The 19,545-nt window shown below is 34.4% G+C and overlaps 1 protein-coding gene across 2 annotated transcripts in view; it reads left to right on the forward strand.

Moving 5' to 3' along the window:
* The window catches only part of LOC150098556 (EARP-interacting protein homolog), a 74,773-nt gene that overhangs the window by 18,876 nt on the left and 36,352 nt on the right, over positions 1-19,545 (forward strand). For both annotated transcript variants that reach the window (XM_090404964.1, XM_090404963.1), the window contains exons 4-6: positions 3,596-3,731; positions 11,161-11,320; positions 18,858-18,954. In XM_090404964.1, coding sequence (XP_090261090.1) covers positions 3,596-3,731; positions 11,161-11,320; positions 18,858-18,954 — 393 coding nt within the window. The remainder of the gene's footprint in view (positions 1-3,595; positions 3,732-11,160; positions 11,321-18,857; positions 18,955-19,545) is intronic.

Here is a 19,545-nt window from a genome sequence, read left to right on the forward strand (position 1 = left end):
AACAATCACAAAGCACAAGTCATCAGTCATTCTTTCAGTAACTTTCAAGTTTATCAGTCTAACACAATAGTTCTCAGAAAGTTCAGTCTCAATTTTACATTGCGTTCTCACGTAACAGACTTCACTATATCACACATTCAAATATGAATTATTGATCAAGAGATACTTCATATATTATGTTTATGAGGAAATGTTTCACTATATCACACATTCTATCTTGAACTGTTAATTTCAGCAATATGAACTATATCATGCTCTCTAGAAACAAGTTTCGCTACTTCACACGAGGCATAGAAAAGATATCCTTACCGGTATAAACAGTATAGCTTCCTCGTTATCGAGCATCCTAGAAACACTCCTTGGTTCTTGAATACTTTCACTTTGAGAGCACACAATTATTATAGAATACTGGGTTTCAGTAACTGATCAGTTAACTCAGGAGAATTTATCTTCTTGCTTGTAAGTGCCTTCAATGTACAATAACCTCAATATTTCTTACCGGTTCTTATTATCCTTTTGTCCAACGCTATCCTTCTGCGAGGCGATAGGAATTTATAAAAGAATAAGAGCTCGAAGAAAGATAAGTCAAGATACAGAGCGGTTCCCAGTCCTTCTTATTCTGTTCAATCCCAGGTTATTTCTCTCCTCTTTCTACTGTGTTCTTCTTTTTCATGTCTTGCTCATGACCTCCTACTCTCCTTTTCCGCCAAAATCTGGTTCTAACTGGTTTTGTTGATACCGAACTGGCTTCTTGCATACTGTACAGTAACTCACGTTAAGGCAAGCGCTGGCTAAAAATAACAAAATTTCTCACAACAACCAATCAAGTCTTATTTTGAAGAATTACTTGAATACATTACATTTTACTAATAACATGAAAATATTGCATATTTTACAATTTTTATCTCTGTATCAGTAACATTAATCTCATAATAATAAGCGACATTTAATACACAGTTTTCACAACTGTACTTCATCTCAAAATAATAAACGAACGAATAAATATTAATAAACATAACTTTAAAGAAATCATATAAATAGCATACTGTTAACAAGAGATTATTAGTTGGATGAGCAAATTTGGCTTTGGGAATAGCTGATTATGTTGGACTCTGAATGAAGTATTAATAATTTCCAATTCTCCTCATTCAGTATCCAACAGTCACTCTAAGCACAACTGTTCTACTTTATTTCATGCAATCTTTGTTTAGTAGAATATTGCAGCCTTTCATTTAAGTTGATGTTGATAAATTATGGAGACTACAACTGTGCTAAGAATAATTGCAATCAGTGACAGTGATGACACAGTTTCTTTTATAAGCCAAATAACTGCCCAATATCATGGTGCTCTTTTCCCATGTACCACATTCTGGTTATTTTGTGTGGCACAATACTTTTTACTTCCATTTTGTTATCCCCCCTGCCAAACTTTTATATCGAAGCTTTTGAGCAACGTCCTCTAGATTCCTTTATTTTAAAACCCCAAGTCTGGCTTAGGTATGTTGATGTTTTCTTTATCTGGCCCTATGGCCACCAGACTTTAGACACCTTCCTCAGCCACCTAAACAAACAAGACATACAATTCATAATTGAAATTGAAAGTCAGAATACGCTTGTCTCACTTCTTCCTTCCGGCAGCCTTTCCTTCACTGTTTACCATAAGTCTACATATACTGGCCAATATATACACATAAACTCCTACCACCATCCAACACAAAAACAAGGTATCATTAACACACTAAAAAATAGGAATTTAAAGATTTGCTCCAATGAGCAAGCACTTAAGAAAGAATTAAGCGCTATCAACAGTATCTTTCTAAAAAAAAATTAGGTGCAATCTTGAAAATTCTTTTCAAGATTGCACCTAATAATAAAAATAAACTAGATTATAATAAAAACTGTGGCCATTCCATATATTAAAGAAATATGACCTTAATGCCATCTTTAAACCTACTGCAAAATTAAAGAATGTGTTCAACTCCTCCAAGGATCCACTTTCTCCTCTAGCCCACCCTGGACTATACCATGTTCATTGCATCTGTAATTTGCTGTATGTAGGTGAAACTGGATGCATAATTCCTATCCAAAAAAAGAAACATAAATGGCACATTAAATTTAATAACTATGGTAAACTGACCTTTCTGATCATGTCCTGAATATTCTATAGAATTAACTGGAAAAGCATCTCTCCATTACATCATACCAAAATGTGGTGTGGCTGCAAATTTAAAGAGGCCTGTGAAATTCTAATCAACCACCTTAATCTTAACAATAACGATGATCTAAAATTCCCAAGAATATGGATGGCACATATTCTACCCACATAACCTTTTGTATTAAGAGTTCATTATAAATCATAATTAGGATAGTAGTAATCTAGTTTCTTAGCCTAAATATAATGAACACTTATGTTAAATTATTGATTAGGCCACCATTATTGCTGTATTAAAAGTATTAATATGAATTTCTTCTCTGACCTTGTCATAAATAGGGTATAACTTATTGATATTATTATTATTATACAGGCACTTCCATGGAGTCCGAAGACTCATCACAGGAGACCCAATCTATCTGCACAATCTATCATACCTCTCCTTGAACCCATTACAGACAGAGCACTCACAACTGACTCTTGCAACCCATTCTACTCATTCACAACTCTCCAAGGAAAAAAATCTTGTCCTCACACCCCCTAATAACCACATCTTTATTCAACTTCCAGGAATGATCCCTTGTTCTGGTCCCTCTAGCCAAGTGCTGAAACATTTCCCCTGCATTCTTTAAGCAACTTAAATGTTTCTATCACATCCCCCTTTTTTTTTTTCCTATCAACCAACTTCTGCGATCTACACACACACACACACACACACACACACACACACACACACACACAATCTATCCTCATAAGGAACATTCCATAGGCCAATCACCATCTTGGTCACTTGCCTCTGAATTAACTCCACCACTTCCTCATCCCCAAGAAACCCAGGGGACCAGACTTGAGCAGTAATCCAGATGTGGGTGTATCAAGGCCTTATAAAGAGGAATAACAACTTCCTTATCTCTACTTGTTAATGTGTTTTTCAATAGCCAAGTAATCTTATGGGCTACCTTAGCAATATGTCCTCTGAACTTTAACTCTCTCTACCACCACCCTTAAATCTCTAGCATCATCTATTTCTTGATTACAGTGCCATCAGTGTGATACACAGCTTGTTATCTATTTATCCCAAAATGCATAACTTTACGTTTCTCCACATTAAACTGACAGCCTATAAGTTTTTTTTTTCACTAGAGGTCAAGCCAGTAAAATAATGGTTGATCAAATCATTGTCAGTTTGGCTTGCTGTTTAAATTGTAATGTAGCTTATCTCTCTATATATATATGTGTATACAGATGATGACCTTAATGTGAAGGTGAAAATGTTGGAAAATTAAAGTAATTATTCTTAACACTTTGTTAATGAAATTTTCTATTTAATTTCAGTATTAAAACCAAAATCAGTATTTATTTATAATGAACATTTAAGTTTAGAATAGTAATGTGCAGTTTTAGTCATTAATAGTTTTGTTTTTGTGATTTGACAAATATTAGATTCATCTACTAGAATATGATGAGGAGAGTGTTAGTGTCACAAAGATTGTATTTCTACATTTAGCAGGTGAAGTGTGGCATATTAGTGTATCACCTACACACTCAGAACTCTTGACTACATGTTATAATGAAATCAGTAAGCTTCAAATTTATTATTCATAATTTATATATTTCTCTAATTTTTAATGCATAATTGTCATATTTGTTTGATTATTTTTTACATATTTTTTCTGCATTTTAAAGTTTTGTTGTTATTAGTAATTTCTCTGAAGACTGTTTCATTTTATGGGCTCACATAATTTTATGAATACCTCTTAAGGAAAGGTGACTTTATTTATATTTATATAGTCAACTCTCACCCTAGTAGACACTGATATAACAAATTGACTCATTATAACAAGCTGCTATAAAATCCCAACCAAAGTCCATAGTCAAAATGTTGTTGTAAAGAAATTTCACTATAGTAAACTATTTACTATGACAAAATATTCATATGACCCCAGTGAGTTCACTACAGTAACAGTTAACTGTATAGCATCTTATGTTTCATCTATATTTAAATTTTATTATTATTATTATTATATTGGCATCACCGTGAAATCCAAAGATTCATCATGGGAGGGCCAAACTAACCATTATTTTCACACAATACTTATCATGCCTCTCAGTAAACTCATTCACTGTCAGAACATTCACAGTTACAATCTGACAATCTATTTCAGTCATTCACTGCTCTCAAAGCCAAAAAACTAGTCTGTGTACCCTTACTAACCACAGCCTCCAAGGGTGATTCTTTTTTCTTTCCCTACTGGCCATGTATTGAAAAATTTCTTCTGCATCAACCCCCCCCCCTTGTCTTCTTTTCATCTAAAACTATAGGGAGCAATTTGCAAATCTGTCACAATGATGCCTCTGGATCCTTGCCATCATTTCATCATCTCTGAGAAACTCAGGTGACCAAACTTGTGCAGAGTAGTCAAGAACATGCAGCCACATCAAAACCTTATAATAAACAGTAATAACCTACTTCTCTCTGCTTGTCAAGGTAGTTTTTCATCATCCAAGTAATCCTTCAAGCTCTTTTATCCAATTTTGTAGCATGCCCACTAAAATTCATCACCTGTCCACTATCACTTCAAATTCCTAGCTTTATTTATTTTTTGCAGTCTGGTACCACCACTGTTATACACAATACATTATCTATTCACCCCAGAATGCATAATGTTACACTTTATCACATTAAACAGACAACCATTATCTACTTAATGATTTAAATAGATTATAGCCCATACTATGATCTATTTAAATCATCCCGCAGGATCAGCTAAACTTTATAACCAGTCATAATCTTTCATCACTATCATCACCTTTATCCTTTTCCAATTGTGTATCATCAGCAAACAACTAGATATTCATTCCCAAATCATTCTTTATATCATTAATATAGAAATTAAACAGCAGAACCCTGTGGCACTCCATCAGTCACCCTCATTCTTCTGAAATTTACTCCACCATATATTACTTTAAGGTGTATATCCACTATTTACCCTTCTATTCTATCAATGCAACTGGCCTCATATCTATTCCTAATCTACATAACAGATTTACATAACAGATTTTCATGATGTATTCTGGTGTTGCTGTTTCTTTTACCCAGCTCAGCTATCACTTTATTATAAAAAAAGTGAGTAAATTACTAAGGCAGGACCTACCCTTCATAAAGCTTTGCTGCACTGTCCCATAGAGTATCATATTCACATCCACTCATCTTTAAATTCTGCATTTAACCAACTTTTTCAGTACTTTAACCACCACTCACCACTTCTAAGATTCCAGTTGGCATGTAATTTGCTACTTCTGGTTTGGAGCCACTTTCATGTAATATTGCCCTCTTTTTACACTCAAGACCTTGCCAGAACCAAGACTTTAAACAGCTTGGTCTGAGAGACTACCAGTTCTCTTGCACATTCTCCCATAGGTGAATACCCCATCCAGTTCTGGCTGTATTCACATAGATATTTAGCATCTCCAGTTCATATACCTCTATTCTCACACTTGTTTCTGTCATGTCAGCAACTGTACTATCTCTACCTGAATGAAATACACTTGCAGAGTGATCAATTAGTAGCTAATTTATTTCTTCTGCTTCTATCACCTTCCTATCATCATTCATTAAACTTATCCTTTCTTAATCATTTTCCTGTTACTCACTACATAGTAAAAGAACTCTAGGATTTCTTTGTCCAGTTCAACCAAGTTCCTCTCATTATCTGATTTCTTCCTCTCTGTCCAGCTAGTTATCCTTGTCTGTGTGCCATGTTGCTCATGAACATGCTGAACATCTTTTTCTTTATATTCCCTTCACATTTTTATTCTTTCCCTGTTTCTGCTTAATGATGCTATTCATATCCTGATCCCAAGCATGCAGCCTGATACTACTTTCTTCAAACATTCTTCCCTTCCCCACACACACCCCAACTATTTCCCATGCACTACTGACATCCTTCCCATGTAGTTATTTAAGCCATGGCACTATTCCAAGCTCCCTCCTAAGTTTGTCACAATCACTGACTCTGTTGTAATCTCACATTCAATTAAAAGTGAGTTAGCTGATCTCATACAGGGATAGCAGATTTTTCCTCCCAGAAACTTGCCTTTAGAATACTTACATTTTTCATTCCACATACAGGCATATTGGCTAGAGAAAACACAATTTACAGACAAAAATACTATTAGCGAGCAGTAGATGGTGTTGGGAGTAAATGATGAATAGCGGCGTTGTAAATAGAGGATTGAATAGTATAGATGGTGAGCTGTGTGGAGTGGTATGCTCTTGCCCACAATGAGTCCTTGGACTCATTGTGGGCGAGAGCATACCACTTTTTTTGGAGTTGTCACAAAAAATAATACAACCCTTATTAATTGGAAATTCACATGTTTATCAACCTCCCAGGGTAAGACTGCATGTGATCTTTTTCTCTCTCTCTCTAATCAGAGGCATAGTGGCTGTGTTGGCTTTGGATACACCTTCTGATGCTGTTACCAGATAGAGTTTTGTTGCCAGATACAGCACTTTCACAAACATCAAATGTTGTTTCAGGTAATTATCCCATAATAGCTGTATAAATTCTATTTCAATCCTGCCATGTGCTCTTTCCTCTTTTTATCCTGTTGCCATAACCAAAGTCTCTTCCTCTCCCTAATAATTACTTGACCCACACTCATCTTCTATACACAGCAATAGCAAGACAAAGACAATGAAAATAGGCAGAAACATTGAAAATATCAAATGCATCATGAATGGAGAACTTATAGAACAAGTAAAACATTTCAGCTACTTAGCCACAATTTTTAGTGAAGATAGTAAATTAAATATGGAAATAGACAACAACAGAATCAACAAAGCTGGCATGGTAGGAAGTCAACTGAATAAATTTATATGGAATAAGAGAGAAATTAGTCAAAATCCTAAATTAGCTGTATACAAGACAGGGTTCACACCAATTTTAACTTATGGATCTGAGAGCTGGGTCAGAAGTAAAACACTTGACCAAAGACTAGAGACCGCAGATATGAGAGTACTGAGAAAGATTAGAGGCGTGAACAGATGGCACAATGGCAATATCATATTAAAAATGAGGATATTAGGAAAGAATTTGACATTGTTAGCATCCAGGAATGTGTTAACAGTGTTAATCTCAGGTGGTATAGTCACTTAAACAGAATGGGAGAGGAAAGATTAGCAAAACAAGTGTTCTTTGCCAGGTTGGCAGGAAAAAGACTCAGATGAAGACCGAGATATAGGTGGATTGATACATAAAAAAGCACCTTAGAAGACAGAAATATAAGATCTGATAATGTTGGAGTCTTGACAGATAACATATTAATTTAGAAGAAAATTGTTAATAGGAAGTTAGTAATGATGTAAGTTATTCGTGTAGTACTATCATAATATCCTGAACCCCCCTTTAGGGTACATGTCAGGAATATGATGATGATGATGATAGAAAGTCATTTGAATTGGATAAAAGAGATAGCCACATTGTGATATTGCTGGACTTTGCCAAAGTGTTTAACAAGGGCTAATACGGCATGGTTCTTATGTAAATTGGATGAAATAGGAATGGATATTGTTGTTTATTATGTGCATAGGTGTGTGTGTGTGCGTGCACGTACGTGCATGTACGTGCTTGCACACACCCATTTGTTGATTTTGCAAGAGGGAAAAAAAACCTGCTGTTTCTCTAGTGTTAGTAGACTAATAACTTTTTCAAGTAAGACTAACAGAGGCCTTCCCATTGTAGATGAAATTTGAATCTAGATCTATTACTTATCAAGTGGTGATGCATAAAAATCACTCATTTGCATATTAAACAGAAGTGATTATGTGATATTCAATTTAAAGAGGAGAATAACAGTTATGAAGTACATAATGTGTTTTGTACTTCGACTTATGCAAAGTTGCAAAAGAGTTAAAAAATCAGATTTTTTTGTATTAACTTTATGTTGTAAGTCAAATGAAAATTAAGTTTAAAAAAATGTTATTTAACTTTTTTCCTTTTTTTTTTTAATCATGGATTGTATATGACAAACAGGTGAAATTAACTAGAGAAGATGATTATGCTAATTAAAGAATCTAATTATAATATTTCTAAGAATTTATTTCTTTTTTTTGTCATTTATATATGCATATATTATTAGCTGAATTATAAAGGTTCAGCAATAAAATAATAAGATTTTGTTATGGAGCACATGGCAACACTGCATCAAAAAGCAAGTATTTTTGGCACATTTCTCAATACACCTTTCTTTTAGTTTTCTTTCTTTTCTCAATACACAAATGCTCTTTGGTAAAGTTTTGATGACATTGATGTATCAGAAACAATAAAATTATTTTATCGAGGTAGTGGTTGCCACATTTATTGTAGAAACGAATGACAAATATGTAGACAAATGACTAAAACAGTTATGAACAAAAAAATTCATATCTGTTTTAGTGAAACTTGGAATAATGGTACTGAGATTCTTGAAACGTTAAACCCACTTGCTTACAATGCCATATCCTCAACATCCAATCTATGATGAAAATTTTGAAATAGTAAGATATTTGATGAGAAGCAATAATTGTTTAAGTGCTAAAATGATAGCTGAAAAGTTACATATCACCAGGGTGATTGTAAGATTAATATTAATCATAATTTTAAGCACAAGGAAAATCAGTGAAGAATTTTTTTCACAATCTTTCACAAAAAAAAAAATTGTGACCTGCTCCATGTGTCATTACTAGAATTATAGAAATTGGACATTTAACCCGTAAATGAAGAGCCAGCATGCAGCATCAAATTATAATATCTGATGCATGGTATCAGATATCATAATTAAAAAAAAAAGTCAAAGTAAAAAGTAAGATAATGCTGATCTGTTTCTTCAGTAGAGAAGAAATTGTACATAGGAATTTATTTCAGTATGCAATTTCCTGGTCAGATGAGCAAGGAGAAGTAGGTATTGTTTTGATGATCAGAATTTGTGTTAATTTTGAAGAACTAGAATTGTTTTCTAACAAACAGATTATGTTATGATATTTCAATTGAGCATACATATATCCCTTTTAGTTAAGAAATTTTTGGCCAAAAAAAAAAAAAAAAAATTATAGTCCAACAATGATGCTAAAAAAGTCATTGGAAATATCTAAAAAAGTCACTCTTCCTTTTTATCAGCTTGATTTCAATGGTTCAGTGATTTCACTGTTTGATTTGGATGCTCAATAAAGTGCCAAAATGCATACATAGCTGGAGAAGAGCACTACTCTTAGGTATTCATCATTACTAAAAGTAGTTAATTATCATTTATAATACAAATACTTGTTAGGACAGCCTCTGCTTTATTGTTGGAACAAACTTATACAGTATACCCTTGCAGAGCGCGGATTTGCAGAATGCGATTTTGCACATACGCGTTATCTTAATTGTTTCCATTTAATTTGTCCAACGCTAGAATTTCATTCATACGTGGTATGCTGCAGAGCGTCGGCCAGCAACCCTGCTTGGTGCTGCCTGCTAGCTGAGTGACCCAGGCCCAGTTACGATCATTTCACTCACATTAGCAGAGCTTTAATCACGTCTTTATCAGTGTTTATCCTCTTCTCCTTTTGCATTTGTATTTCTTTTAATTTCAAAAATTCAATATGACATCTAAGTGGAAGAATGAAGATGATAAACAGCAAAAAGACACAAAGTTTTGACATTACCTCAGAAAATTGAAATTTTAGATAAGTTGAAAAATGGTACACATGTTTCATCACTTGCAAGAGAACTAGTTATAAACAAATCAAGCATAAAAATAATACGGGAGAATGAAGGAAAGATCATTCGTTAAAGAAGTCAAACATTACTTAGAACAGCAAAACCTGTGCTTTAAAATTCTCCTAATTCTCGATTATGCTCCAGGACACGATGCTGAAGCCCTCACAACATTGCATCCAAATGTAGAGGTTTTATTCCTCCTACCTAACACCACTTCCTTAATCCAACCAATGGATCAAGGGATCATAAAAATTTTCAAAGCCTATTATGTCAGGCATGTTTACACCTCTGCAAATAAAGCACGAAGGAAAGCACAACACGCTAATGGCATTTTGGAAGTGATTCAACATAAGCCACTGCATAGAAATGATTAAACTCGCATGGGAACAAGTGAATTCATCAACATTGAATGCTTGCTGGCATCAGCTCTGGCCAGAAGTTGTCAACAATTTTAAAGGATTTCCATCGATTGAAAATGAAGCCAAAGAAATCGTACAAATTGCAAAAGCAATTGGCGGCAAAGGATTTTCAGATATTGAAGAAGGAGAAGTCAAAGAATTAATTGAGAATGACGATCGAGAAATGACGAATGAAGAATTGGATGATCTTGTAACACCAGCCGACAGTGAAAGCAGTGATAGTGAAACAGATAAAGCATCTTTAACTTACAAGTAGTTAAATGAATTGTTAAAAAAGGCGCAGGAACTGTCTGATTTTGCAATGGCGATTGACCCAAATGAAGAAAGAAAAGGATACTTTATGGAAGGCATTGAAAAACTCTTCGCTCCTTACCACGAAATTTTTAAAGAATTGCGTCAGTCATTGTCCCAAGCAAAAATCACTAGCTTTTTAAAAAATTAATTGTATGATGTACCTACTTATTAAGCAGTAATAAAAATCCTTTCAATTAACATTTGTTTCATTTTTCCCTTTTAATTACAACAACATTTAGGTTAGTTTAAATTATACATACATACTTTCTTAATTTGAACTATACCTAAAACATTTTTTTCCATAGAAAGTTAACTTTGTGGAACACGATTTTGCCATACGCGCAATGCATTAATGACGTAACCCCCACGTTCGGCAAGGGTTTGCTGTACTTGCATATTACATGGTATACTTAATACCATGTTTGGTAATTTTCTAATTAATTTTGTCTTCAGTGTGGGAGAGAGAGAGAATACAATAATAAATGATTATACTTAGTTTAATAATTACATCCTCAGTGGGTACAATTATATATTAGTCATATTTTTATAGCACGTGATGGGAAATGTGAAATGCATGGATCTCTCTGGAGGCTTCCTCCTGAATCAAATGTGGGAGATGTTCTTGCACCAGATGATAACTCTTCAAATGCTACAGCACTAGAGCTGGTCACTACCTTTGACACTGCTGACTTTGGAAATGAAGTGAAAAGGTATAAACATAAATTTGTTAATGATATAAATATTTGTATGAAATATAAATAAAGGCACAAAAATAAACCTAAAACAGAATTGTTTTCCATATGTAGATAGTAAGCAAAACTATGTCATTGCTCATTTATTAAAAAAATAAAAATAAAAGATTTTTTTTTTTTATATGATCCCATCCACAAAAGGTTATTTGCAAACCTATAGTACATTTGTACTCTGGGTAGGCTAATGACTTTTTTTTTTTCATTTTTATCAATTTTATGTTTTTTTTTTTGTAATTTATTTTTTACACAAAGTGCTGCTCTAAAAACCAAACATCGAACGTTTTCAACCATAAGCATCCAGCCCATAGCAGCATTCAAACCTGTGACTTGTTAGTTTGAGAGTGAATACACTAACCACTCAGCTAACCAGGCTAGCTGAGAAGTTACGTATTTGTGCATGTATAGTATTATATTGAGATTTTTTCCATTGATGCAAAATTCTGTAGTTTTCTCCTGAGATGGTCTTAAGGACTTCTTCTAATGTAGCAAAAAATATGGGTGATATAGGATGTCTTTGTTTTACTCCTCTCCCAGTACCAAATTCCTTTCCCTGATGTTTTTTAATAATCAGATATACTTTTTTGGGATGGCTTGTTGGTTTAACCTGTTTATTACTTTTGAATGGTATAGAAAATCAAAATCTTTTTCAAAATCTACAAACAGTAAATATACAATAATACCAGCAATATATAAGTTACTAAAGTAACTTATACATTACTACGATATCCCTTTTTCCACTAATGAAAATGGTGCTGCTTTCACATCTCCAAGAAATACAACCACACTGTGCACAACAGTGTGGTTGTATCAGTCTAGACTAAAAAAGGAATAATAACTTCCTTTTCCTTGCTTGTTATTGTTTCTTAACATCCAAATAATGCTTTGGGCTGTCTTATCACTTTTTTTTACAATATGTTCTCCAAACTTCAGTTCTCTGTCCGTGATTATCCTCAAATTCTTAGCCTTATCAATTCTTGCAGTTCAGATCCATCTACATAATATGCAGTTTGAAGTTTTTTCGTTTCAAAGTGCATACTCTATACCTGGGGTTCTCAACCTGGTTGTGGTTGCGGTGCATTCAAGATTGAGAAAAGAGTGGTGGGCACCAATATTTTTTTTCTATGAAAATTTATACTTGCTTATCATATCAAATGATAACAAATTAAATAACTATGAAAGTAGTATAAATACACATATAACATTTATTATACAACTAAATTAAACCATCACACAATAAGCAAAAACATTTCTCTTTACTCTGGATGAAACGATAATCCTCTTCCCAATCATTGTTGAATTTATAGGTTCATTGTTATTTATTTGGCTTACTCATTTTGGGACAAAATTTTTATACATGAGAAAACAATGGTTAAAGCTTTCCGACAACACTGGTGAAGTGGTGACACGTCACTCAGGTGCACAGTTGCCAGTGGACTAAATACATAAAACATATGCACAAAATTGACACTGGTAACACTCGCACTCAAAGACAGAGGAATTACAAAATGTTCGTAATATAACATAAATGTTTACATTTTTTACGATTCCAATAAATATTATTACTAGGAGAAGACATTTTCGGTTTTAATTTTATTTTTTCCTTATTTAATAATTCACAGTGGGTGCCTGCAAATAACTTCGCATGCACATTTGCACCTGTGAGCATAGGGTTGAGAACTCTGCTCTATACTTTCACACATTGAACTGGCAACCATTATCCCTTGCTCAAACTGCCACTCTATTTAGATCATCCTATAGGATCTCTAACATCACCTTTTTTTAACTATTGCCCTCCCAAGTTTAGCATCATTGGCATTCAGCTGGATATTCCACCTCACATCATTAATTTACAAGCTGAACAGCAGTGGCCCAAGTAAAGAGCCCTATAGTGCACTGCTGGTCATCTGCCTTTACTTTGATTTAACTACACCATAATATAATACTCTCTGATATAGATCAGTCACCCTCTTATCTTTGTAATTGGCATCATATCCATCCCCATTTGCTTCAGCTTGCATTATAGGCTTCTGTGTAGTATAGTATTTGCAAAGTCTAGCAATATTATGTGAGTAAATTACTACCATCCATTCCTGAATTTTGCCCGTAACCACTACTGGAAGGAGAACAAGTTAAAAAAAGATCAAGGGTATTAAGAAAGTGGAGGAGATTATCTAGAATTCAGGTAGATATAGGTAAGATTTGTATTAGATCATTGCTTATAGCAAAAATTCACATCATGTCTATCTTGATTAATAGTGTTGAAGAAGGGGGAGGCCAGTTGGAGTTGTCGATATTAAGTTCTCCCAGGAAGATAACTTCACTGTTTGGATAACTAGACCGAAGATGGTTGAGCTTCATGGAGAGGAAGATGAAAAGGTCTGAGTGGTTTTGGAGTTTGGAGACTGGTATGCAGCAGATGAATGTTACTAATTGGGCAAGGAAATGTTGAGCCAGATGAGATCAAAAGCAGGAGATTTTAAATTTGGCATTCTCTGGAAGGCATTGTCAGATCAAGCAAAGTCAGAGATGTCACTCCTGTGGCAAATTGAATAATGAAAAATATAATTTATAGACATTGAAAGTGAACTGTGATTGATGTAGCTGCAGTTTGTGTCTGTTAAGAACAGGAGATCAGGTTTGGATGTCTGTAAGTGGTGATGATTAACGTTGTTTATGTTGGAATTTATGCCACAAGTGTTGATAAAGTGGATGTGAAAGTGATTTTTTTTAGGGGAGGGGGGATTCTGGTATGTTTGGAATATTGTACTTGATTTGTTTGGATGAGTTGATTTTCATCCAAAGGAGATTTATTTTTATCGCAGTGTTGCCATCATCGTTTGTTTGTTTCATTTTTTGGTTTATTGTTAGATGGAAGGAAAGAGTGGGACATACAGTGGGAGGAGATAGACTCATGAACACAACACCCATACATCCAGCCTCCTTGTCATGCTTTAGCCTCGACGGTGCCTCCTACATACTACTACGACTTCCTCTCCAGGCATGACCTGGCAGAGTATGTGACAGTGGGATTATGCACCAATTGACCAAGAAGGCTCCTGACTTGTTACGGACGGGTTCGGGCCTGTATACTGCCTGGCAGCTGGCTAGCAGTACTACCATTTTAACTGTTGTACCTTTGAAATGGAGGAGGTTCTAAGTATGTTTGGCATTATCATTCACACTGCATGGAAAATAGAGGCAGGGACAGCAGTAGAGAGGTGACAGAAACAGACAAAATAGTTGAGTTTCTAAGTGACCACTTTGCAAGAGTCTGTCATCTGAGTGATGATATTACTGTTGCAGTGACAGGAACTGATATGAGAATAGATGTTGATGAATTGGAAGTACTTACGATATTGCAGAATCTCAAATGCAAATATAGCTATAGAATTCGATGGGATATCAGTTTGCATATTACAAGAATATGCAAAAGAATTGGCATTGCCTGTGATTAGACCTTTTATTTTATGTCTCAGCTCTAGTAAAGTGCCAAGGAAGTGGAAGGAGAACAAAATAGTTCCTTTACATAAAGGAGGCTCCAGGATTGCAGTAGCAAATTATGGACCAATCGGTATTTATTTGGAGTAGTGGTAAAGTATTGGAAAAGTTGGTCAAAACAGAATTTAAAAGTGGGGGAGGGGAGCATGGTTTTGTGAAGGGTCAGTCATGCCTTACTAATTTACTCATCATTATCATCATCATATTCCTGATATGTACCCTCAAGGGGGTGTACAGGATATGATAGTACTACATGAAAAACTTACCAATTTCAAAAAACATATTTCGGTGATTACACCACATTTTTTATTATTCAGTTATACAACATACTGAAATAATAGTTTTGTAAATCGTAGGATTTACATCTTCAGAGGTAAATAGTATAACTTAAAGTTTAAACGAGAAATTAATAAATGCAAATCATAACCATCTGGCTATTCATGAACTCAAATAACAATGCAGATATAAAACGTTATTGACGTTGAACAATACTGGTCGATCTCACTTGTTCTTGTTCTCGTTCATACAGTCCGAGCTCAGATTGAGGTAGATTTTTTATTTGAGCTGACCACACTTGATGGAGAATTAAGCCTTGATTTTTATTGCATTGGGTTGGGTTTTTCAGCATATTAGCAGCTTCTTTAAATTTTCTTATGTAGCAGTTGTTTTCTATATATGACATCGTCGTTTTTTGCCAGTGTACATCATGTCCAGTGGAAGTGGTATGGTAAGTAAGACCCGTTTTTTGTTTTCTTTTGTATTCTACATCTTTTTGGTGTTCAGCCATGCGTATTTCTCCAGATCTTCCTGTCTGTCCTACGTAGCAAATCCCGCAAGAGCAATGGATTTTGTAGACTCCCGGTTTTTTAAGAGGATGATGAGATGGTTTTGGTGGATGTAGGAATCTTGAGATTTTTTCCATAGGAGGGAATGCTACTTTTACATTGTGTTTGTTCAATAATTTGGCTAGCTGATATGTAACATTTTTGATATAAGGAAGCGAGATTGTGTTTTTGTAATCCTGTTTTATTGTGTTGTTAGTTGGAGGCATTTTAAGGATTCTCTTGATGGTTTTTGTTTCATACCCATTCTGTTGGAGGATTTGTGTTAAGTATTTTAGTTCTTCATTACATCTTTCTGGCGTGCTGGAAATATTGTATGCTCTGTCTCGAAGAGTTTTAATTAAGCTTATTTTTTGTGAAGGATGGTGGTGTGAGGCTGCATTTAGAAATCTTCCTGTGTTGGTCGGCTTCCTATATACTGAGAAGGAGAGTTTATTTTCTTCATTAACTTCTAATAGAATAGAATATCTAGAAAAGGAAGTTTTCTATTTTCTTCTTGTTCTAAAGTGAATTTTATGGTGTTGTGCAAATTGTTGAGATAATCTTTAAAACTGATTATCTATATATTACGTAGATTATCTCAACAATTTGCACAACACCATAAAATTCACTTTAGAACAAGAAGAAAATAGAAAACTTCCTTTTCTAGATATTCTATTCTATTAGAAGTTAATGAAGAAAATAAACTCTCCTTCTCAGTATATAGGAAGCCGACCAACACAGGAAGATTTCTAAATGTAGTCTCACACCACCATCCTTCACAAAAAATAAGCTTAATTAAAACTCTTCGAGACAGAGCATACAATATTTCCAGCACACAAGAAAGATGTAAAGAAGAACTAAAATACTTAACACAAATCCTCCAACAGAATGGGTATGAAACAAAAACCATCAAGAGAATCCTTAAAATGCCTCCAACTAACAACACAGTAAAACAGGATTACAAAAACGCAATCTCGCTTCCTTATATCAAAAATGTTACAGATTAGCTAGCCAAATTATTGAACAAACACAACGTAAAAGTAGCCTTCCTTCCTATGGAAAAAATCTCAAGATTCCTACATCCACCAAAACCACCTCATCGTTCTCTTAAAAAACCAGGAGTCTACAAAATCCATTGCTCTTGTGGGATTTGCTACGTAGGACAGACAGGAAGATCTGGAGAAAATACGCATGGCTGAACACCAAAAAGACGTACAATACAAAAGAGAACAAAAAATGGGTCTTGCTTACCATACCACTTCCACTGGACATGATGTACTCTGGCAAAAAACGACGATGTCATATATAGAAAACAACTGCTACATAAGAAAATTTAAAGAAGCTGCTAATATGCTGAAAAACCCAACCCAACGCAATAAAAATCAGTTTAATTCTCCATCAAGTGTGGTCAGCTCTAATAAAAAATCTACCTCAATCTGAGCTCAGACTGTATGAACGAGAATAAGAACACGTGACATCGACCAGTATTGTTCAACGTTAATAACGTTTTATATCTGCATTCTGTTATTTGAGTTTATGAATAGCCAGACGGTTATGATTTGTATTTATTAATTTCTCTTGTTTAAACTTTAAGTTATACTATTTACCCCTGAAGATGTAAATCCTATGATTTATGAAACTTGTCGGGAACTATTATTTCAGTATGTTGTATAACTGAATAATAAAAAATATGGTGTAATCACTGAAATATGTCTTTTGAACCAATTAGCCACAGAGTCTATGCCTGCACTTACTAATTTACTTATTTGTTATAATAGAGTGATGGATGAGTTGGATAAAGGGAATGCCTACATGATAATACTGCTGGATTCTGCAAAGTGCTTGACAGAATACCACATGGAACTCTGTTATGCAAATTGGAGCAGATATGATATAAAGCTGGTGATATGAATACAAAGGAAACTAATGGACAGATAACAAAGAATGGTATATGGAGGCACAGACTTAAGGAGAAAGCAGGTGATGACCAGTAGTATACTATAGGACTAAGAGTGCTTGGAACATACTTTGTGCATAAATGATATAGGAAAAGACTTGAAGGGAGATATTTAGTTGTTTGTTGGTAATGCAAATTGGGATAATATTTAATGAAGGCAATATAGAGAGCTTGTAGGATGATTTAAATAGGCTATCAGTATGGACAAACAATAACATGTGCCAGTTTAATGTAGAAAAGTGTAAAGTTATGCATTTTGGGATGAAAGCTCATAAGCTGTGTACTACATTCATGGAGGTGTATTGCAGTAAATTGATGAAGCTAGGGATTTGGGAGTGTTGGTGAATAAGGAGTTAAAGTTCAAAGGGCATACTGCAGAAGTGATGATGGCAGCTCATATGATTACTTGGTTACTGAAGAACACGCTAACATGCAGAAATAAATAAGTTATCAGTTATCATTCCCTTTTATAAGGTTTTGCTACAACATTTGGATTGCTGTGCATACAGTCTCACCTGGGCTCTTGTGAAGGAGAAAGTAGTGTAGAGGCTCTAGAGGCACGTGACAGTGATCATGATGGTCCTCTTACAGTAGTAGGTTGAAGGGTTTGTGGATTGCAGAAGTTGGCTGATAGGTAGAAAAGAGGAGATAATAATAGAAAATTTAATTACCAGGATTTTATGTGATTGATTCAAAGAAAAATGTTTAGTGCATGGCTAGAGGGGACAGAACAATGGGTAATCCCTGAAAATTGAGTAAGACTGGATTTTTTGGTAGGACTAGATTTTTTGCTTAGAGTGGTGAATGAGTGAAATGAGTTCTCCATCTGTCATGTCTGCAAATGCCTTTGAGAAAAGGTACTACAGATATTGGGTGGATAGTATGGGTCTCCTGCAATGTGTATTTAGGCTCCATGGAGATTCCTATACAATAATGGTAATAATAAATGGGGAAAAATAAACATCCATCAGAATTCCCTAATCCTTAAACCTATCTCCTCTTCTCAGACCGCAGTTCATATTTTGATGATGAATATTTTACTTGATATCATTAGTAAACATGTTAAGTTACTTCTTGTTAGGTCTACATCTATAAATGACTTGCATAAGTTTCCTTTTTTTTTTAATATATATTTTTTATTTGTTTATAATCATTAAGCATATTAGTTATCTGAATTGGGGCTCTTACTGTTCGATAACAAATTAATTAATTTCAGTATTATATGGGAACCTGCTGAAGGATGTCGTCTTGCTGGTCTTGCAGACAATCATCTGTTGCTATGGGATTTAAACATGAGTGGTGTTGAGGCTAAGGTATGAACTTTTTGTAAAGCATATATACATATTTTTATTTTATTTATTTATTGGAGTTATAAGAATATGTTTTCACTTTGAGCATGGTAAGAAATTTTATGAAATGAAAATAAATCAGCAGTTTCTCCTGTGAGGTCCTGCTCTTATATTACCTGGAGCATTTTCTCAACCTTTCTAATGATAAAGGTTTCTAATCAGAAAGAAAGTTTCCCACAAGTTATCTATACAGAGTCAATAATCCTTGCCACATAGGCAAACGAGAATAGTTGTTCAAATTGTTAGTAACATTTTTTGTATGTAGGTATTGCAAGATGCCTGAGCACTCTTCAGTATGCTGCAATGAAATTATTCCATGTTCATGTTACTTTCTTCTTTCTTTTGTGTATTAATTAATATACAAAAGGAAGAAGAAAATGGTTGTACTGGTGTATGTACATTGACTTCTGGACAGATGGCCAATGTGCATATGCCAGTGACTTTTCAGCTCCAGAGGAAAATGGTCAAGAGGAGATCTGGGTGCCCTTGATGTTACTCTGCAGTCCCTCCGTATCTGATATACTAGTTTGAGAAAATTTTGTTTACAAATTTTTA

Source organism: Typopeltis vanoorti, chromosome 15, assembly GCF_054136105.1.
Source record: "Typopeltis vanoorti isolate ZY-2024b chromosome 15, IOZ_Tvanoo_1.0, whole genome shotgun sequence".
NCBI lineage: Eukaryota > Metazoa > Arthropoda > Arachnida > Uropygi > Thelyphonidae > Typopeltis > Typopeltis vanoorti.